Source organism: Mytilus galloprovincialis, chromosome 6 (genome assembly GCF_965363235.1).
Source record: "Mytilus galloprovincialis chromosome 6, xbMytGall1.hap1.1, whole genome shotgun sequence".
NCBI lineage: Eukaryota > Metazoa > Mollusca > Bivalvia > Mytilida > Mytilidae > Mytilus > Mytilus galloprovincialis.
This window is the reverse complement of record NC_134843.1, coordinates 18,911,098-18,928,369: the sequence shown is the minus strand read 5'-3', so window position 1 is coordinate 18,928,369 and position 17,272 is coordinate 18,911,098. Positions and strand designations below refer to the sequence as shown.

Sequence of the window (17,272 nt, the reverse complement as noted above, 5' to 3'; positions counted from 1 at the left end):
TCTATTCATGTTTTATATTATGTAATATATGTTGCTAATTTTTGCCATAGCATGTCTATGCTTTTGCAATAAAGATTTATTCATTCATTCAATGGTCAATTTCTACTGACAACAAAACCCAACCTTACCTGTACTCTCTCCCCCTACAGCCAGTGGAAGTGGTTCTTTCTCTGGGTATGGGGATTTGTACCAAGCTTTCCACGCCTCTGAATTTTGAGCAAAGTTAACACACAGACTGTCTAATGGTCCCGGGAGGACAGATAAGGCCATGATATCTTCCCATTTCTCCTGAGGCAGCCATGTTGGTGGATCATCCTTGTAGTCAAAATCATTTAAAGTCAACTGCATACCAAGACCAGGATTACCTTTAATGAAAAAAATGACAGAAAATCATTACCTGATACTTTTTTACAAATATAGCTGTTCAATTTATATGGCAAAATGCAATATATTATCTTATCAAAACAATGGCTGAGGAAGAAAAAAAACCAAATCATAACTGATTTCTTTTTCAAATAGATGAGAACTTTTAAATATAATTCTTGCTTTTACTTTTAATTCAGGAGCATGATTGATATTTATGTGGAAATTGTACCTTGTAACAAAAGAGACATTTCTTCATTAGAGAAGTTTTCCATTCCTTCGGCTTCAATGTTCAGACATAACAAGGTGGCAAACAGAAGACAATCTTCTTCATATAAACTCCTAGAAAAAAATAAACAAACAACTAAATTAAGATATAATTACTACAGAAAACTCTTTATTAAACCTTAAATCACTGACAAATTATGATATTTTTTTTAAATCAATGCTGTATTTGACACTTCATATTAACTTCAGATAAGAAGATTTTTTTTATTTTACAAAGGGTCATACTCAAGTAAAATGTCCTTTCCTTTTAATATATGGGTTAAACATTGGATATGATACCTATTCATGATGGGGAGCAATTGTCTTAAGTACTATAATTAAAAAATGTATTAAATGATATGATTAAAATCTCCGAATTCTGTGAAAAAGACAGATATAATTCTAAACTCTTGATAACATTTTTACGTTTTCCAAGGCAACAAAAATTATGACAATGTCAAACTTACTCTCTAATTCTACGATATACAAGTCCTGTCAACTTGTCCATCACTTGTTTGATTTGATTGGCAGATAGAGATGAGTACTCCAACCCTTCAGATGGTAATGGAACAGTCTCAGGTATTTCAAGAGGAGGTAACTCCTCTGATTCTGTACCAGCAATTAGTTTTTGTGCTGCTGCTGTACTTGCAGAATCACCTGTTAAATAAAACATAACATTCTTAAAAAATATTGACCAGTCGCCATTTCAGAATATAATGTATTCTGTGTAATATTTTCAAAAGTGTACAACAAAACGTTGTGATTAGTTTAAAACATTCTAAACAATTAAAATTCAACCAATGATGCAACATTATTTTCATTTTGGTGTACGAACAAGGAGATTACTCATAGTCCTTTAGATTCTGAAAAGAATTGTAACACATTAGTGTAGAGGGACACAAACATATTGTTCTACTCATGATGAACAAAAAACAGATTAAATTTCCTTTTATCAAAATGTAAAATTATCAAAGAAGCATATTTCAAAATAGATTTTCAATGATCATTTAGTAAAAAAAAAATATATGTTACAGCATATTTCTACAAATAAAAAATTGTAAAAAAAATCATTTACAATAATGTCTAAAAGCTCAATAAAAAATAAGAATGTTAAATATTGTCATCAATGTTAGGTATGTTGGAAAGGTGTATTCAAAATCAACCTTCTAAAAACAAAACAAATGTCAACAATGCTTCAATATAACAACAGTGCATTCATTGTTTCATGTTATTTGTGCAAGAAACCATCATCTTTCCTTTTCAGGAGTGAAAACTTCAATCAATGCAGCACCGAATGTTATTGGCCGTCGATTCTCAATATTTTTCTGGAGCATGCTATCGTAAATCTTGTTTTTGTTTTAAGAATTTACTGAAGTTCTCTATTAGATTTTTGCCAGTAATGTACAATTAAGAATCAAATTAAGCAGTGAAAATTTTCTAGAAATATTCCATTACAATTGGTAGATGATCTGCATAAAATTTCCCTAACTGCTGTCAAGACAATGAATTTTTCATATATATAAATCATGGGCAAAATAAATGTTTTTTTTGTTGTTTTTTTAAACAATTAAATCATCTTTATTGCACTAAATGAATGTAGTATATATAAGAAAACTCTGAAATACCGACCAAAATTAATTTTTGATGAAACATGCTCCAGATAAAACAAAACACAACAGAACACTTCTCACCTTGTTTTTTAGTTCCTAGATATACAATGAATTACATTTGTTAAGAATGAACTAAAATCATTAATATTATAATACACATGCTACATAAAATAAATTATCTGGTTATAAGAAAAATAAATCTTCTGGTTGCTAAACATCATAGCATTACAGCAAAAATTGCTGCAGACTCATAATTATGGACTTTAACAACAAGAGTGCACACGCTGAAATGTCTCGCCTTCTTTACTAATTATTGATATGATGTTGATAGTCCTAAGTATAAAGCTTTATTAAAAACTCACAAAAACTTAGCATTAACCAAGATAACTAAACAAAGACCAATGAACCATGAAAATGAGGTCAAGGTCAGATGAACCATGCCAGGCAGACATGTACAGCTAACAATGATTCCATACAACAAATATAGTTGACCTATTACTTATAGTTTAAGAAAAATAGACCAAAACACAAAAACTTAACACTGATCAATGAACCGTGAAAATGAGGTCGAGGTCAAATAAAACCTGCGGGACTGACATATAGATCATAAAATATTTCCATACACCAAATATAGTTGACCTATGGCATATAGTATTAGATAAAAAGACCAAAACTCAAAAACTTAACTTTGACCACTCAACCATGAAAATGAGGTCAAGGTCAGATGACATCTGCCCGCTAGACATGTACATCTTACAATCATTCCATACAACAAATATAGTAGATCTATTGCATAAAGTATGAGAAAAACAGACCAAAACACAAAAACTTAACTATAACCACTGAACCATGAAAATGAGGTCAAGGTCAGATGACACCTGCCAGTTGGACATGTACACCTTACAGTCCTTCCATACACCGAATATACTAGACCTATTGCTTATAGTATCTGGGATATGGACTTGACCACCAAAACTTAACCTTGTTCACTGATCCATGAAATGAGGTCGAGGTCAAGTGAAAACTGTCTGACGGGCATGAGGACCTTGCAAGGTACGCACATACCAAATATAATTATCCTATTACTAATAATAAGAGAGAATTCAACATTACAAAAAATCTGAACTTTTTTTTCAAGTGGTCACTGAACCATGAAAATGAGGTCAAGGACATTTGACAAGTGACTGACGGAAACTTCGTAACATGAGGCATCTATATACAAAGTATGAAGCATCCAGGTCTTCCACCCTCTAAAATATAAAGCTTTTAAAAAGTTAGCTAACGCCGCCGCCGTAGCCGCCGTAGCCGCCGCCGCCGCCGCCGGATCACTATCCCTATGTCGAGCTTTCTGCAACAAAAGTTGCAGGCTCGACAAAAATCATTTAATATTCCCCATAAGTTAAACAATTGAAAAGTGCAGGCAAATGTAACTGCAACTTATGATAACAAAATTACCTAAAAATGTATATCCCATAAGCATTAAATTGAGGTACCAGATAATAAATTTTAGTCTGAGTCTACTTTCTACATTAAATATTTTTTAGATTTGAGAATTCTGTACTAAAATTAGAACAATCATTATTTATACATGTATTATTGCACAGTTTACGATGATTACATTGCAAGATATGTTACTACTCAGCAAAAGATTAGAATGAACTAAACTAAATAGAAATGCAAAATAGTGAATATACTAACTTAATATAAGATTGTTATATATATACAAAACTATTGATACTAAAATTAGAATAATTACTAAATAATTAGATATTAAAAACTATTGATATTAAAACAAAAAGAGTATATTTACAAAAGTATTAACCACGATTAATCATATTTAAATATATGCGTACCTTCTGTGTCATTAAAATCATCTTCATACTCTCCATCCCCTTTCTCTGACTTCTTTTCTTCTCCTTGTTTCTCTCCCTGTGTCTGTGCTTGTCTTGACCCCTGGGAGGATGTACTGCTGTGTCTGACCTTTGGAGCCACTACACTTTCATCATCATCTTCATAAGCCTGAGAAAAATATAAAAGAACTCATTATAAAAACATGTTTGTATAAAAAAATGTGGTATAATTACCAATGAGACAATTCTCCACAAAAGACTAAATAACACAGAAATTAACAACTATAGGTCACCTTACAGTCTTCAACAATGAACAAAGTCTATACTGCATAGTCAGCTATAAAAGCATATATAATATTGCATATTTTACCATACTTAATGACAATTACCCATCATCTCTTTTTATTCCCTTTAAATTGAATTTTAGACAAAATATAGTTAAAACTTTCCCCATATTTCAAAAATCCACTTTTTGGTGCAAAGAATATTTTATTGAAAATGATGGGATATGGATTGCGTTTGTTTTAGGTTCAATGTTGCCACTTCTATACACTAGGATGGTTTTATCAACATGAAGACTGAATGATTACTGTTTCTTTAATAATCGGAGGCATATCCCTCTAGCTATCTTAATAATAATAAGGTGTACTGATTCAGGTGAAGTGAGTGAATCCTGCCAATTTTCATTTTATATAATTCCTAAGCAAGTCTGGAACCAAACCTGCAGGATGAAATATTGAATCCATCTTACAGGGTTATAAACAGGAAAATTTAGTAAACTAAAAGTAAAATCACAAAAATACTAAACTGTGAGGAAAATTCCAAAATGGAAATTCCCTAATCAAAAGCTCAAACACATCAAACAAATGGATAACAACTGTCATATTCCTGACTTGGTATAGACATGTTATCATGTAGAAAACGGTGGATTAAACCTGGTTTAATAGCTAGCTTAACCTCTCACTTGTATGACAGTGGCATCAAATTCCAAATCAAACAGTTTTTACTAATAAATGTCTTACAGATGATTCATCATCTTCTATCTTGTAATTTTCTGGTACATCATCTCCAACAGCCTCATCAAACAATTCCAGGAAATACTTCAGTGAGAACTGGTATTCATTGTGTACACTCTGTAAGCTTCTTACAATGGCAAACAGCATGGCTCCTCTCCTAGCTAAGGGGAATAACTCATCCTTTAGATCATCTATATCAACCAGTAATGTTTTAGTCTCTTCTAATCTCTTAGCAAGCTGAAATATATAATATGTTATGAAGTTTTATAGCCATTAATACATTTATTTATTTAAAGAAATAGGCAATGTTCAAATTAATAAAACTCATAAAACTTTATACATATTTCATTTCAGAAGTAGTTCATCTCTGCTTGTAAAAGATGAATGTCATTCCTGTTTTGCAAGGATCAATTATTTAATGGAAAGTTTAGCAGATTGCCATTTTATTATATTAAAATCATTCCTTTTATTACACTCATCCTGTCTATAACTACTATACTGAAGTAAAAAGTATTTAGCAATGCAGTTTAAATTCATATTCACCTCAATCTTAGCATTAGTAATATCTGTTATAAAGGTCAAGGCTTTAGCACTTCCTAACATGGCTTCCTGATTGGTCAGGACTTTCTCCTTAACAATGTCTGATAACCTCAATAAAGTATCTTTCTGTAACTGCATGTTACGTAAAGCTATTCTCTTCTCTTTGTATAACTCTGGTCTGATACGAGAAAATGCTCTTGTGAGCAGGTCCTCTGTAAGTGTATCATGTGAGACACCATAGTTTATCATGGTAGTGGTAGAGGCAATCTCAGGATTAAATCTAGGTTTCGGTAGTGGTGTTGACAAGTAGAATCTAAAGTCCTGGTGACAAAGAACTCTTCGTCCACAAAATCGGATCATTCTGGGCTCTGAAACAAAGATAGGAAAAACTTAAAAACAAGAAAGGAAAAAAAAATGACAGCATATCTTAATGAGTGTAGAGTACATCAAGGTCAAAATTTGACTACAAAGGAAACCATTATTTAACAGAACTGAAATATAAATAAACAAGAATGTGTCCCCAGTACAGGGATGCCCCATCCACATTATCATTTTCTATGTTCAGTGGACCGTGAAAATGGGAGAAAATCTATACTTTGGCATTAAAATTAGAAAGATCATATCATAAGCGTGAATGCCAAATTAGTTTACCATGAAATCAAGTTTACACAAAACTGCATTTTCTTTTCAATCAATGAAAATTGGTACACATGAAAACTAATATATAAATAAATACACAGGACTTGTCAATAGACTAAGAGGTACCTTCATCTTGGTCTTGAGGATTAGCTGTATTTCTGTGGTGCATCAATGGAGTTATAATGTTGTCAATATGGTTCTCACAGTTGTTGAGAATCACAGGTTTTCCTCTCATTATGGCTTTCTCCAGGGTCAGTATAACATGAGGATCAGACCTAAATTACATATATAATTACAATATCTGTATGTTATCATTATGTTTAATTCTTTTTTTTTTTATTAAGTTAACTTTTAGTTGGAAAATTATTTTTTTAAGCAATCAGTTCGCTGCACAAATTTAACACTGTGAATCAACAACTTTTGGCAATTGAATTTATTTCCATATTTTATTTCAAAGTTCACCAATGTACAAACTTTCTATTGGCTTGTAAACCAACTTTTGCAAAAATACAAAATGCGATTTACTTCAATCCATGAAAACAGATACCTATGAAATAAATGTATCCAGCAGTTGGTTTATTAAAAGTATTTTTAGGTATTTATTGCTTTTTAAACATTTGATATGTTTACATCTTCAATATTTGGTTTTGAGCACCACACAAAATAAATACTTTTTGACAACCTTATGTGGACCATTAAATGAGGAAACAATATTAGTTTGTAATTTTGTCTCCCAAAAATTGCTATAAATTGGGATGGAGATTCATACGGAAACAGAAATTAAAGGGAGATAACTGTTAGATAACTTACCAGCTGTATGTTGGGAAGTTGTTAGGGTAATCCACACAGCAACACACACACAGGGGTAAAGAGAAACCAGTTATATATTAGTCAAACATCAAACAATGTTAAAAATGTTAAGTTTCATTCTGCATAATTCATACAAATCACAATCAAATTACACATGCAAATGTATGGATTTAATGTTTTTTAAATTCATTCACAAAAGAATAAGAAAATATGAACACTATTAAAATCACACAACCTAGTAAATTCACATTCACTGTTATTTTTCATGTTTTTATTAAATCAAACATATTATTGTCCAACAAAACATTATATTTTAGTTAAATTTCTTACCGAGTTTCCATGTCTAGAGAGACCAGTTTACGTTTGTTCATGAGTTTGTTGAGTCGTCCAAGCCAATGTGATCCCTCTCCATTAGGGTCTATCAACATGGGAGGTCGCTGCCAAGATGATATCATTATAGCAGCATTCTCTAACTGTCTTGGTCCAAAGTCTACAAAAACAACAGTCATTGTATCAAAATACAAATCACACAAGCATGTACTACCTTAACTTAAAATTTGTACTGTGTATCTAGAGCCATCATATTTTAAGTATTTTCAGAAGGGACTGTTCTATCAATATATTCAATAGCCTTTTTTGACACATTTTCAGAGAACAATAAATGAAAACTAACAAAAATGTGTCCATAGTACTTGCACTATCATTTTTTATGATCAGTGGACCATGAAAAATTTGTCAAAACTCAAATTTGGCATTAAAATTAGAAAAGACCAAATCTTAGGGAACATTAACCTGGAGAGGGACAGAGATACAGACTAACCGACACATAGATCAAAAAAACATGCCCCTAGGTGGGGGCTTAAAATCATATTAATGAAGGAATTAAGCAAAGAAAATATCAACATAAAACTTCTCCTAATCTTTCTGTATGTTTCATTTTAAAATCAAGTCATTTGTTTCACTATTTGTATTAATTTTGTCTCATTCTACAGAACATTACAAATTTTTACCTTTTCCAGTCATTAAGAACTGTCTCCCCTACTAATATTTTAATAAGAGATCCGACATATCTATTATACTGTGTAGAGGTAAGGAGAGGTGATCAATATTTACCTTTTCTCGTCCAGTCATTCAGAACTGTCTCCCCTACTAATATTTTAATGAGAGATCCGACATATCTATTATATTGTGTAGAGGTTAGTACAGGTGAGGTTGTGACATCTGTCTGGTTCTCATCTTCCTGGACATCACTGCTCTCCTCCTCTTGTATCTTATCTAAAGTCTTCTCTGTCTTCTGATCATCATCCCTTATTGAGGCTGATGATTCTGAAAGTAATGAAATAATAAGTTAAGGTGGTACCTAACACTACAGGGAGATAACTCTGTAAAGTCAGTAAAACATTTTAATTACGTTGTGTTGTAAAAAGAATATTAAGCTTCTCAATGATCAAAATTGGTGTTTGTCAAATTGCAATATAACCAGTGTAATTTTTCTGACAAAATGGTTGGTTCAAATTTTTTTATATTTTTATATTTTTGTTAAAGTGTCAAAGTAAATACTTTGAGAAAGTTTTATGAAAATTAAATGACCTCAATTAATTTTAGTGAAAGTGTTGGGTACCACCTTAAAGGTCAAACAAAATTTTGAATCGATAGTAGACATTGTAGATCATATAGAATACTGAAATACTAATAACCATTTCTAATGAAATGTTGTAAAGAATTCTTTGTTCCTAACATTTGTAACTCCTATATTTATTCCAGGATATAGTCAGAGTTTCTATGGTTACAATAATTATCAGTTTATAAAGATAAATACCTTTGCCACTCTCTTCTTCTTTTTCTGTCTTTTCTACTTCAGATTTTTCAGGTTCATCTGTCTTTTCCTTTCCCTCTTCTTCATTGTCCTCTTTAACTTCTTCTTCATTTTCTTCTTTCAACTCATTGATATCACCCTTTGCATCCTGTTAATGTTAATATTTTTTTAAGGTTCAAATTTAAACGAAACATTACATCAGCTGTCTAAGTGGACTGAAGACACAAGTGGTAAATAAGTACTGACATTAATGGAGTATCTTCATTGTACAGGTTTTGTTTTGAATGTCAAAAACACTAATAAATGAACAAAAGTTTCTTAATTTATAAACATGGGACTGATTGAAAAATAAATGAAGAGAAAAAAAAGGCTTCAAAACAATATAAAATTTTATTGAAGTAAGCATTCAATATTTTCTATAGTATTAAACATAAATACCTGATCGTCTGGTTGTTCCTCATAATCCCCTTGTCCCAGTAAGGCTGAGGTATAGTCTATGTCATAAACCTGACTGGCTCCTGTGGCTGTCTTCAGGAAATCTATAGACCAGTCTATAACACGACCTATAGACAAAAACATATTCTTATAACACTGCAGTGTGTTTTCTTAAACAAAGCATTTCTCTTCTTTGTTTTTTTGTAACAGATAAGTTTTTTACTGAAAATTTTAGTTAATAAATTTACTGTGGATTCTATTATTTTAGTGGGTATCAATTTTCATGGATTGCTGAAAACTTGCATATTGATGGATATTTAATTTCCTGGTTTTGGCAATCTCTGAGTACAAAGACTATTGATACTAAAATTAGAATAATTACTAAATAATTAGATATTAAAAACTATTGATATTGTTGTTGATCATTTGAATTTGTGCTTCACCTGTACCCACGAAACCCACGAAAAATGGTATCCAACGAATAACAATGAATCCACAATATTCAATATCCAGTCTACAAGGGTCATGTTTAAAAAAACAACTTTACAACTTTACAATACAGTATAACAAATATTGGTTATAAAAAAATACCTTTTAGACCATCAATGGAGTCAATGACGAGAGGAACACCTCTTTCTCTCAAACAGTTTGGCCAGTGTACAGTGAGCATCATACGTCTGAAGTTGTGATGATAGGTACCAAGGTATGTACAGAAGGCAGCCGCCATAGCACAACCACCTGGAATGGATACCAATCGTCTCTCGTGCGAATCGTAAATCTGTTGACATCTTTGTCGCTCTCCTTTCAAAATCTGGAATTCAAATTATACAGTAAGAATAAGAATATGCCATCTCATTAAGTCTGATGCTAATGATTAACTTTTTTTAAAACTAATCACAGATCAATCAAACTGTTGCTTTGAGAACAAAATGTAAATTTTACTATTTTAGGCACCAATTTTCATGTATTTCATGGGTAAGATGAGCCACACTTTTGAAGGTTAAAGTAAGTATTTATTTCTCATAGAATTGTATGGAATGTATGCAAACTATGAAATAACCATGAAATCATGTTTCAAGGAAAATATCATTTTCTTCAATGCCTGAAAATTGATATCCTAGAATATAAATGAATCAACAGTTTTAAATATTTTGGTCAGTTATTTATTTCTAATTCCAAAATAAATATGTCAAAACCAAACTTAAACATATTTTATTTATTACTGCAAAAGTCAACATTATTATTAATTAACTTGGTGTTTACCTTTCTAAGTTTGGCTGCTGTTTCTAACATCTTTTTCATTTTGATGCATTTTTCTTCCTGTTTGTTTTTGTCAATAGTTGCTTCCTCAAAACTCTTAGCAAGTCCTTGTAATCTACTTTCTAGGTCCTAAAATACACAATAATCAATTATCAATCAGTCATAAAATATTTACAATATAAGCTTCTAGGAATTCAAAGTTGTTATATGCAATATAAGCATAGTAAACACACCTTTAAGGAATCAAATTCTAACAAATTAAGCTCAGCTTTAATTTTGGTGTAGTGGTTTTTAAAATTCCATACTCTTACATAATATATAGATGATTAAAGGAATGTTTTGTACAAGAGACATTTTTACAAATTAATACCTTTCTTTTCTTCTGTAAGGTTTTTCTGAGATATATTTATACAAAGTTGTCTACCTTGTTTTTCTGAGATATATTTATACAAAGTTGTCTACCTTGTTTTTCTGAGATTAATTTATACAGTTATCTACCTTTCTTTTCTTTTCCAAGTTTGCCATTCTATGTTCTGCATCATCGACTTGCTGTGTTGTCTCCTTGACCTTCTTATGAAGTGGCTCCACCTTGGATATCATCATTCTGTTGTACCTGATTGAACATAATTGTATTACATAAAAATCCTGATTTTTTTTGGGGGGTTTTATCTGAAAGCAATATTAACCCTTACCATGCTGAATTGTTTTCAGAAAATGTCTAATTTTCGTTTATTTGCAAAAATATGCAAATTATATGCAAATGAGCTTAGCCCTGTTGCTGTAGCATATTGATTCCTTTAAATCTAATATAGGTGATCACGGGGTGCGGTGGTCGGGGTGAGGAGGTGGGTGGGTGGGCGGGAATTTGCCCCAAAGTGGGTCATCAGGTGCAAAAAGCGTCAATTTTGCCTATTTTTCGTTCTTTCTCTTGACCAAGAAGACCCAGGGATGCTGGTAAAGGTATCCAGCTGTAGCCTGCATGTAGAGTGGACCCTAGTTAACGAATTGACCCCAGCAGTTGTTAGGTCGGAGTGAATCTGATCTTGGTTCAGCAGTCTACAGAAGGTCATTTGGACCAAAAATACTGAATTTCACGATTTTTGCCGATTTTTGACTTCAAATGGACCCAAAACCGGAAGTAGTTGTTTCCTATGCGTATTTCAATAATAATAACGATCAGTAGTTATATGGCCGTGGGTTTGCACTATTTTTGCAAGTTTTATGCCTCTGAACTTCCTGTGTAAGATACAGATGTGAAGCCCACCCCTCCAGAAAACCGAGTTTTAGCCAATTTCAATTTTCCAAGTCCGTATTTGTGCTCAAAATGCTACTTATACATGAGAAACGTGAATATGGATAGCCTCAGGTTGACGGAACATCCATAACTTTTAAAATAAGTATCATAAAGTGGACTTCTAAAAGTATGGAACGCCATTGGAGCCAAATAACGGTTAATTGGGTACGCCCGTCATATGACGGTCACTGCATGGTAAGGGTTAATATCAATAATTCTTATTCCAAGAAACTACTGCTATGGTTTTTAATAATAATACATTTTGACTGAAAACTTTTAGTTTATATATGGTTAAGTCCTCTTTTATTTTTCCGATGGATAACACAAACAATAGAGATAAAATTCATGATGACATCATTTATTGTTTAAAACTTACCATACAACACCCCTAACCCATCTACAGAGTGATCCACAAGCTGAGTTTCCAGTCTTTTTCTCAAGAGTATCTGGGTCAAATGAGGCCTTCTTCAGGTAAGGTTCTACCAAATTCAAAGTAGACTCGGGTAGCTGATTCTTGTCAAATACCATCATTTCATCAATGAATCTACAAAAAAATATTATAAATTAATTTGTATTGTCTGTAATGTTTTTACTGGTATGCTACAATTGTTTTACATTTGATGACAGAGAGAAAAATCAGAAAAGTAGCTAGATATAGGAAAGAAAAAGGCAAAAGTTAAATTATAAGAGGATGCTTTGATAAAAACTAGTTTTAATTTCATTTATTGACAATATCTGCTGAATGAAAATTAATAACCGCCAACAAAAATGATACCTACCTTTCCAAGTTTGCCATTTGTCTCTTGGCACCTTTCTGCCATGTCAAATCAGCTGACGGAGACTTTACTGTAATAAACAATAAAATGCATGAATGATGAGCTTGTTGTGAGATTAACATTCATAGTAAATATGATAAGTAATCAAAGCATTGAGATGAAGAACAGCAATAAAAGTTCTGCTTCTTTTCGTGTTTGTTTATTGCTGTGTATGTACTGGTTTTGTGTCATGGATGGAGTTCTGCTTCTTTCTGTGTGTGTTTATTGCTGTGTATGTACTGATTTTGTGTCATGGATGGAGTTCTGCTTCTTTTCGTGTGTGTTTATTGCTGTGTATGTACTGATTTTGTGTCATGGATGGAGTTCTGCTTCTTTCTGTGTGTGTTTATTGCTGTGTATGTACTGATTTTGTGTCATGGATGGAGTTCTGCTTCTTTCTGTGTGTGTTTATTGCTGTGTATGTACTGATTTTGTGTCATGGATGGAGTTCTGCTTCTTTCTGTGTGTGTTTATTGCTGTGTATGTATTAATTTTGTGTCATGGATGGAGTTCTGCTTCTTTCTGTGTGTGTTTATTGCTGTGTATGTACTGATTTTGTGTCATGGATGGAGTTCTGCTTCTTTCTGTGTGTGTTTATTGCTGTGTATGTACTGATTTTGTGTCATGGATGGAGTTCTGCTTCTTTCTGTGTGTGTTTATTGCTGTGTATGTACTGATTTTGTGTCATGGATGGAGTTCTGCTTCTTTCTGTGTGTGTTTATTGCTGTGTATGTACTGGTTTTGTGTCATGGATGGAGTTCTGCTTCTTTTCGTATGTTTATTGTTGTGTATGTACTGGTTTTGTGTCATGGATGGAGTTCTGCTTCTTTCTGTGTGTGTTTATTGCTGTGTATGTACTGATTTTGTGTCATGGATGGAGTTCTGCTTCTTTCTGTGTGTGTTTATTGCTGTGTATGTACTGATTTTGTGTCATGGATGGAGTTCTGCTTCTTTCTGTGTGTGTTTATTGCTGTGTATGTACTGATTTTGTGTCATGGATGGAGTTCTGCTTCTTTCTGTGTGTGTTTATTGCTGTGTATGTACTGGTTTTGTGTCATGGATGGAGTTCTGCTTCTTTCTGTGTGTGTTTATTGCTGTGTATGTACTGATTTTGTGTCATGGATGGAGTTCTGCTTCTTTCTGTGTGTGTTTATTGCTGTGTATGTACTGGTTTTGTGTCATGGATGGAGTTCTGCTTCTTTCTGAGTGTGTTTATTGCTGTGTATGTACTGATTTTGTGTCATGGATGGAGTTCTGCTTCTTTCTGTGTGTGTTTATTGCTGTGTATGTACTGATTTTGTGTCATGGATGGAGTTCTGCTTCTTTCTGTGTGTGTTTATTGCTGTGTATGTACTGGTTTTGTGTCATGGATGGAGTTCTGCTTCTTTCTGTGTGTTTATTGCTGTGTATGTACTGATTTTGTGTCATGGATGGAGTTCTGCTTCTTTCTGTGTGTGTTTATTGCTGTGTATGTACTGATTTTGTGTCATGGATGGAGTTCTGCTTCTTTCTGTGTGTGTTTATTGCTGTGTATGTACTGATTTTGTGTCATGGATGGAGTTCTGCTTCTTTCTGTGTGTGTTTATTGCTGTGTATGTACTGATTTTGTGTCATGGATGGAGTTCTGCTTCTTTCTGTGTGTGTTTATTGCTGTGTATGTACTGGTTTTGTGTCATGGATGGAGTTCTGCTTCTTTCTGTGTGTTTATTGCTGTGTATGTACTGATTTTGTGTCATGGATGGAGTTTTGCTTCTTTCTGTGTGTGTTTATTGCTGTGTATGTACTGGTTTTGTGTCATGGATGGAGTTCTGCTTCTTTCTGTGTGTGTTTATTGCTGTGTATGTACTGGTTTTGTGTCATGGATGGAGTTCTGCTTCTTTCTGTGTGTGTTTATTGCTGTGTATGTACTGATTTTGTGTCATGGATGGAGTTCTGCTTCTTTCTGTGTGTGTTTATTGCTGTGTATGTACTGGTTTTGTGTCATGGATGGAGTTCTGCTTCTTTCTGTGTGTGTTTATTGCTGTGTATGTACTGATTTTGTGTCATGGATGGAGTTCTGCTTCTTTCTGTGTGTGTTTATTGCTGTGTATGTACTGGTTTTGTGTCATGGATGGAGTTCTGCTTCTTTCTGAGTGTGTTTATTGCTGTGTATGTACTGATTTTGTGTCATGGATGGAGTTCTGCTTCTTTCTGTGTGTGTTTATTGCTGTGTATGTATTGGTTTTGTGTCATGGATGGAGTTCTGCTTCTTTCTGTGTGTGTTTATTGCTGTGTATGTACTGGTTTTGTGTCATGGATGGAGTTCTGCTTCTTTCTGTGTGTTTATTGCTGTGTATGTACTGGTTTTGTGTCATGGATGGAGTTCTGCTTCTTTCTGTGTGTTTATTGCTGTGTATGTACTGGTTTTGTGTCATGGATGGAGTTCTGCTTCTTTCTGTGTGTGTTTATTGCTGTGTATGTACTGGTTTTGTGTCATGGATGGAGTTCTGCTTCTTTCTGTGTGTGTTTATTGCTGTGTATGTACTGATTTTGTGTCATGGATGGAGTTTTGCTTCTTTCTGTGTGTTTATTGCTGTGTATGTACTGGTTTTGTGTCATGGATGGAGTTCTGCTTCTTTCTGTGTGTGTTTATTGCTGTGTATGTACTGGTTTTGTGTCATGGATGGAGTTCTGCTTCTTTCTGTGTGTGTTTATTGCTGTGTATGTACTGGTTTTGTGTCATGGATGGAGTTCTGCTTCTTTTCGTATGTTTATTGTTGTGTATGTACTGGTTTTGTGTCATGGATGGAGTTCTGCTTCTTTCTGTGTGTGTTTATTGCTGTGTATGTACTGGTTTTGTGTCATGGATTGAGTTCTGCTTCTTTTTGTATGTTTATTGTTGTGTATGTACTGATTTTGTGTAATGGATGGATATCCCATATACTTTTTTCTCTATGAAATCAAAATACATAACCGGATTTAAATGTGTCAAGGAAAATAACTTACATATCATTATAACAGCTGCCATTAGATCTTCAATATCTAGAGGTGGTTTACTCATCCCTCTCAGTTCTCCAAGACTGTGTTTATCTAGGTTCATTTTCTCTACCTCCTTCATTGTATCTCCATAAATCTGGGTCGTTTTAAACACAGCTCTCTGTTCTGCTATCTGATATTCTGGAAGTAACTGAAATGAAAAAAAATTTAGTTATAACTACCACAAACATGAAACTGTAGTCATAAGATAACAAAATGTTAATTTCTGATTGATTGTTGGTATTTAAACGCCCCTTTTAAGTGCCATTATTGGGCTATTTTGTGGCAGCCACTTTTTATTGTTGAAGGAAGTTGGAGTGCCTGGTGAAAACCACAGACCTGTGATAAGAAAACTGTCAATTCTTGTCAATTAAGATACGAGTCAAGTGAACCGGCACTAGCGGGATTTCGAACTCACAACCTTGGTGTTGACTGGCTAGTTGATCACAGTTGAAAAACTACATAGACCACTTGGCCACCGAGTCACCTTCTTTATTTATGACATAGCATCATATCCTGTAACTGAGAGACTGTAAAATGAACAAAACAAACTGTTCGGTTCTACTGTGTCATCCTTTATCATCAAGGAAAATGATGGTCATGGAAAACTTCATTCAAGGTTTAACTTCACATCTATATAAATCTTTTCTATTATGATTCTATGCAAACAGTTAAAAGGAATTAAAACAAAGACCCTTTGTTATAAAAGAACTTCTTTTTATTACAGCAAAAATGGCTACGTACCATCTATACCCGATATTAAACATACGAAGGTACACCACATTCAAATACACATTAGTACTAACCTTTTTAAGTTTAGATATTTTCTCCAGCTGTGCTTTGACTACTTTGATCTGTTGTTCTGTGATGGCAGTATCTTGTCCAATTTGACATAGAAATTTCACAGCACTCTGTTTAAAAAAGATAATTTATTCATTCATATACTGCTTTAAATTATAAGTTATGTCTTAAATTGATTACAATTATTTCAATAACTTCTGAAACAAAGTACTGTGGAATCATTATTATTTGTGGGATACCAATTTTTGGGCATTTCCATTTTTTAGAAAACCAAGAATTCAAATGTTCAACAAAGTACAAAATTACTATAGGTTTGTATGCAGATTATGACAAAACAAAGGAATCAATATATCCACGAACTACATTTTGTTCCACAATCTGCGAAAATCAGTATCTACAAAAATAAATGAATCAACAGTGACAACTATACACTACTAGCTTAATGACAGCAATTAAACTGGGTTTAATCATAATCTAGAAATGATACAAATTGTTTAATAAATGGTTATGGTAAACTGTAAACCCTGCCACATTTTTGCACCTATCCCAAGTTAAGAGCCTCTGACCTTTGTTAGTCTTGTATGTTTTTTTGATTTTAGCTCATTTATATGTTTTGGAGTTTAGTGTGATGTCCATTTTGACTGAACTAGTACACAATCTTATTTAGGGGCTAGTTGAGGACCACCTCAGGGTTTGGGATTTTCTCACTACATTGAAGATCCATTGGTGGCTTTTAGGCTG

General features: G+C 33.1%; 1 protein-coding gene across 1 annotated transcript in view; it reads right to left on the bottom strand.

The window, feature by feature from the left end:
- Nucleotides 1–17,272, bottom strand: part of LOC143079128 (uncharacterized) — a 95,105-nt gene that overhangs the window by 16,719 nt on the left and 61,114 nt on the right. The window contains exons 68-86 of the mRNA XM_076254324.1: nucleotides 16,537–16,641; nucleotides 15,701–15,881; nucleotides 12,680–12,746; nucleotides 12,277–12,444; nucleotides 11,105–11,219; nucleotides 10,610–10,735; nucleotides 9,938–10,157; nucleotides 9,350–9,474; nucleotides 8,915–9,059; nucleotides 8,209–8,421; nucleotides 7,426–7,585; nucleotides 6,412–6,560; nucleotides 5,650–6,014; nucleotides 5,113–5,343; nucleotides 4,094–4,259; nucleotides 2,322–2,336; nucleotides 1,098–1,287; nucleotides 596–705; nucleotides 129–365 (exon numbers count right to left, since the gene is read on the bottom strand). Coding sequence (XP_076110439.1) covers nucleotides 129–365; nucleotides 596–705; nucleotides 1,098–1,287; nucleotides 2,322–2,336; nucleotides 4,094–4,259; nucleotides 5,113–5,343; nucleotides 5,650–6,014; nucleotides 6,412–6,560; nucleotides 7,426–7,585; nucleotides 8,209–8,421; nucleotides 8,915–9,059; nucleotides 9,350–9,474; nucleotides 9,938–10,157; nucleotides 10,610–10,735; nucleotides 11,105–11,219; nucleotides 12,277–12,444; nucleotides 12,680–12,746; nucleotides 15,701–15,881; nucleotides 16,537–16,641 — 3,088 coding nt within the window. The remainder of the gene's footprint in view (nucleotides 1–128; nucleotides 366–595; nucleotides 706–1,097; nucleotides 1,288–2,321; nucleotides 2,337–4,093; nucleotides 4,260–5,112; nucleotides 5,344–5,649; nucleotides 6,015–6,411; nucleotides 6,561–7,425; nucleotides 7,586–8,208; nucleotides 8,422–8,914; nucleotides 9,060–9,349; nucleotides 9,475–9,937; nucleotides 10,158–10,609; nucleotides 10,736–11,104; nucleotides 11,220–12,276; nucleotides 12,445–12,679; nucleotides 12,747–15,700; nucleotides 15,882–16,536; nucleotides 16,642–17,272) is intronic.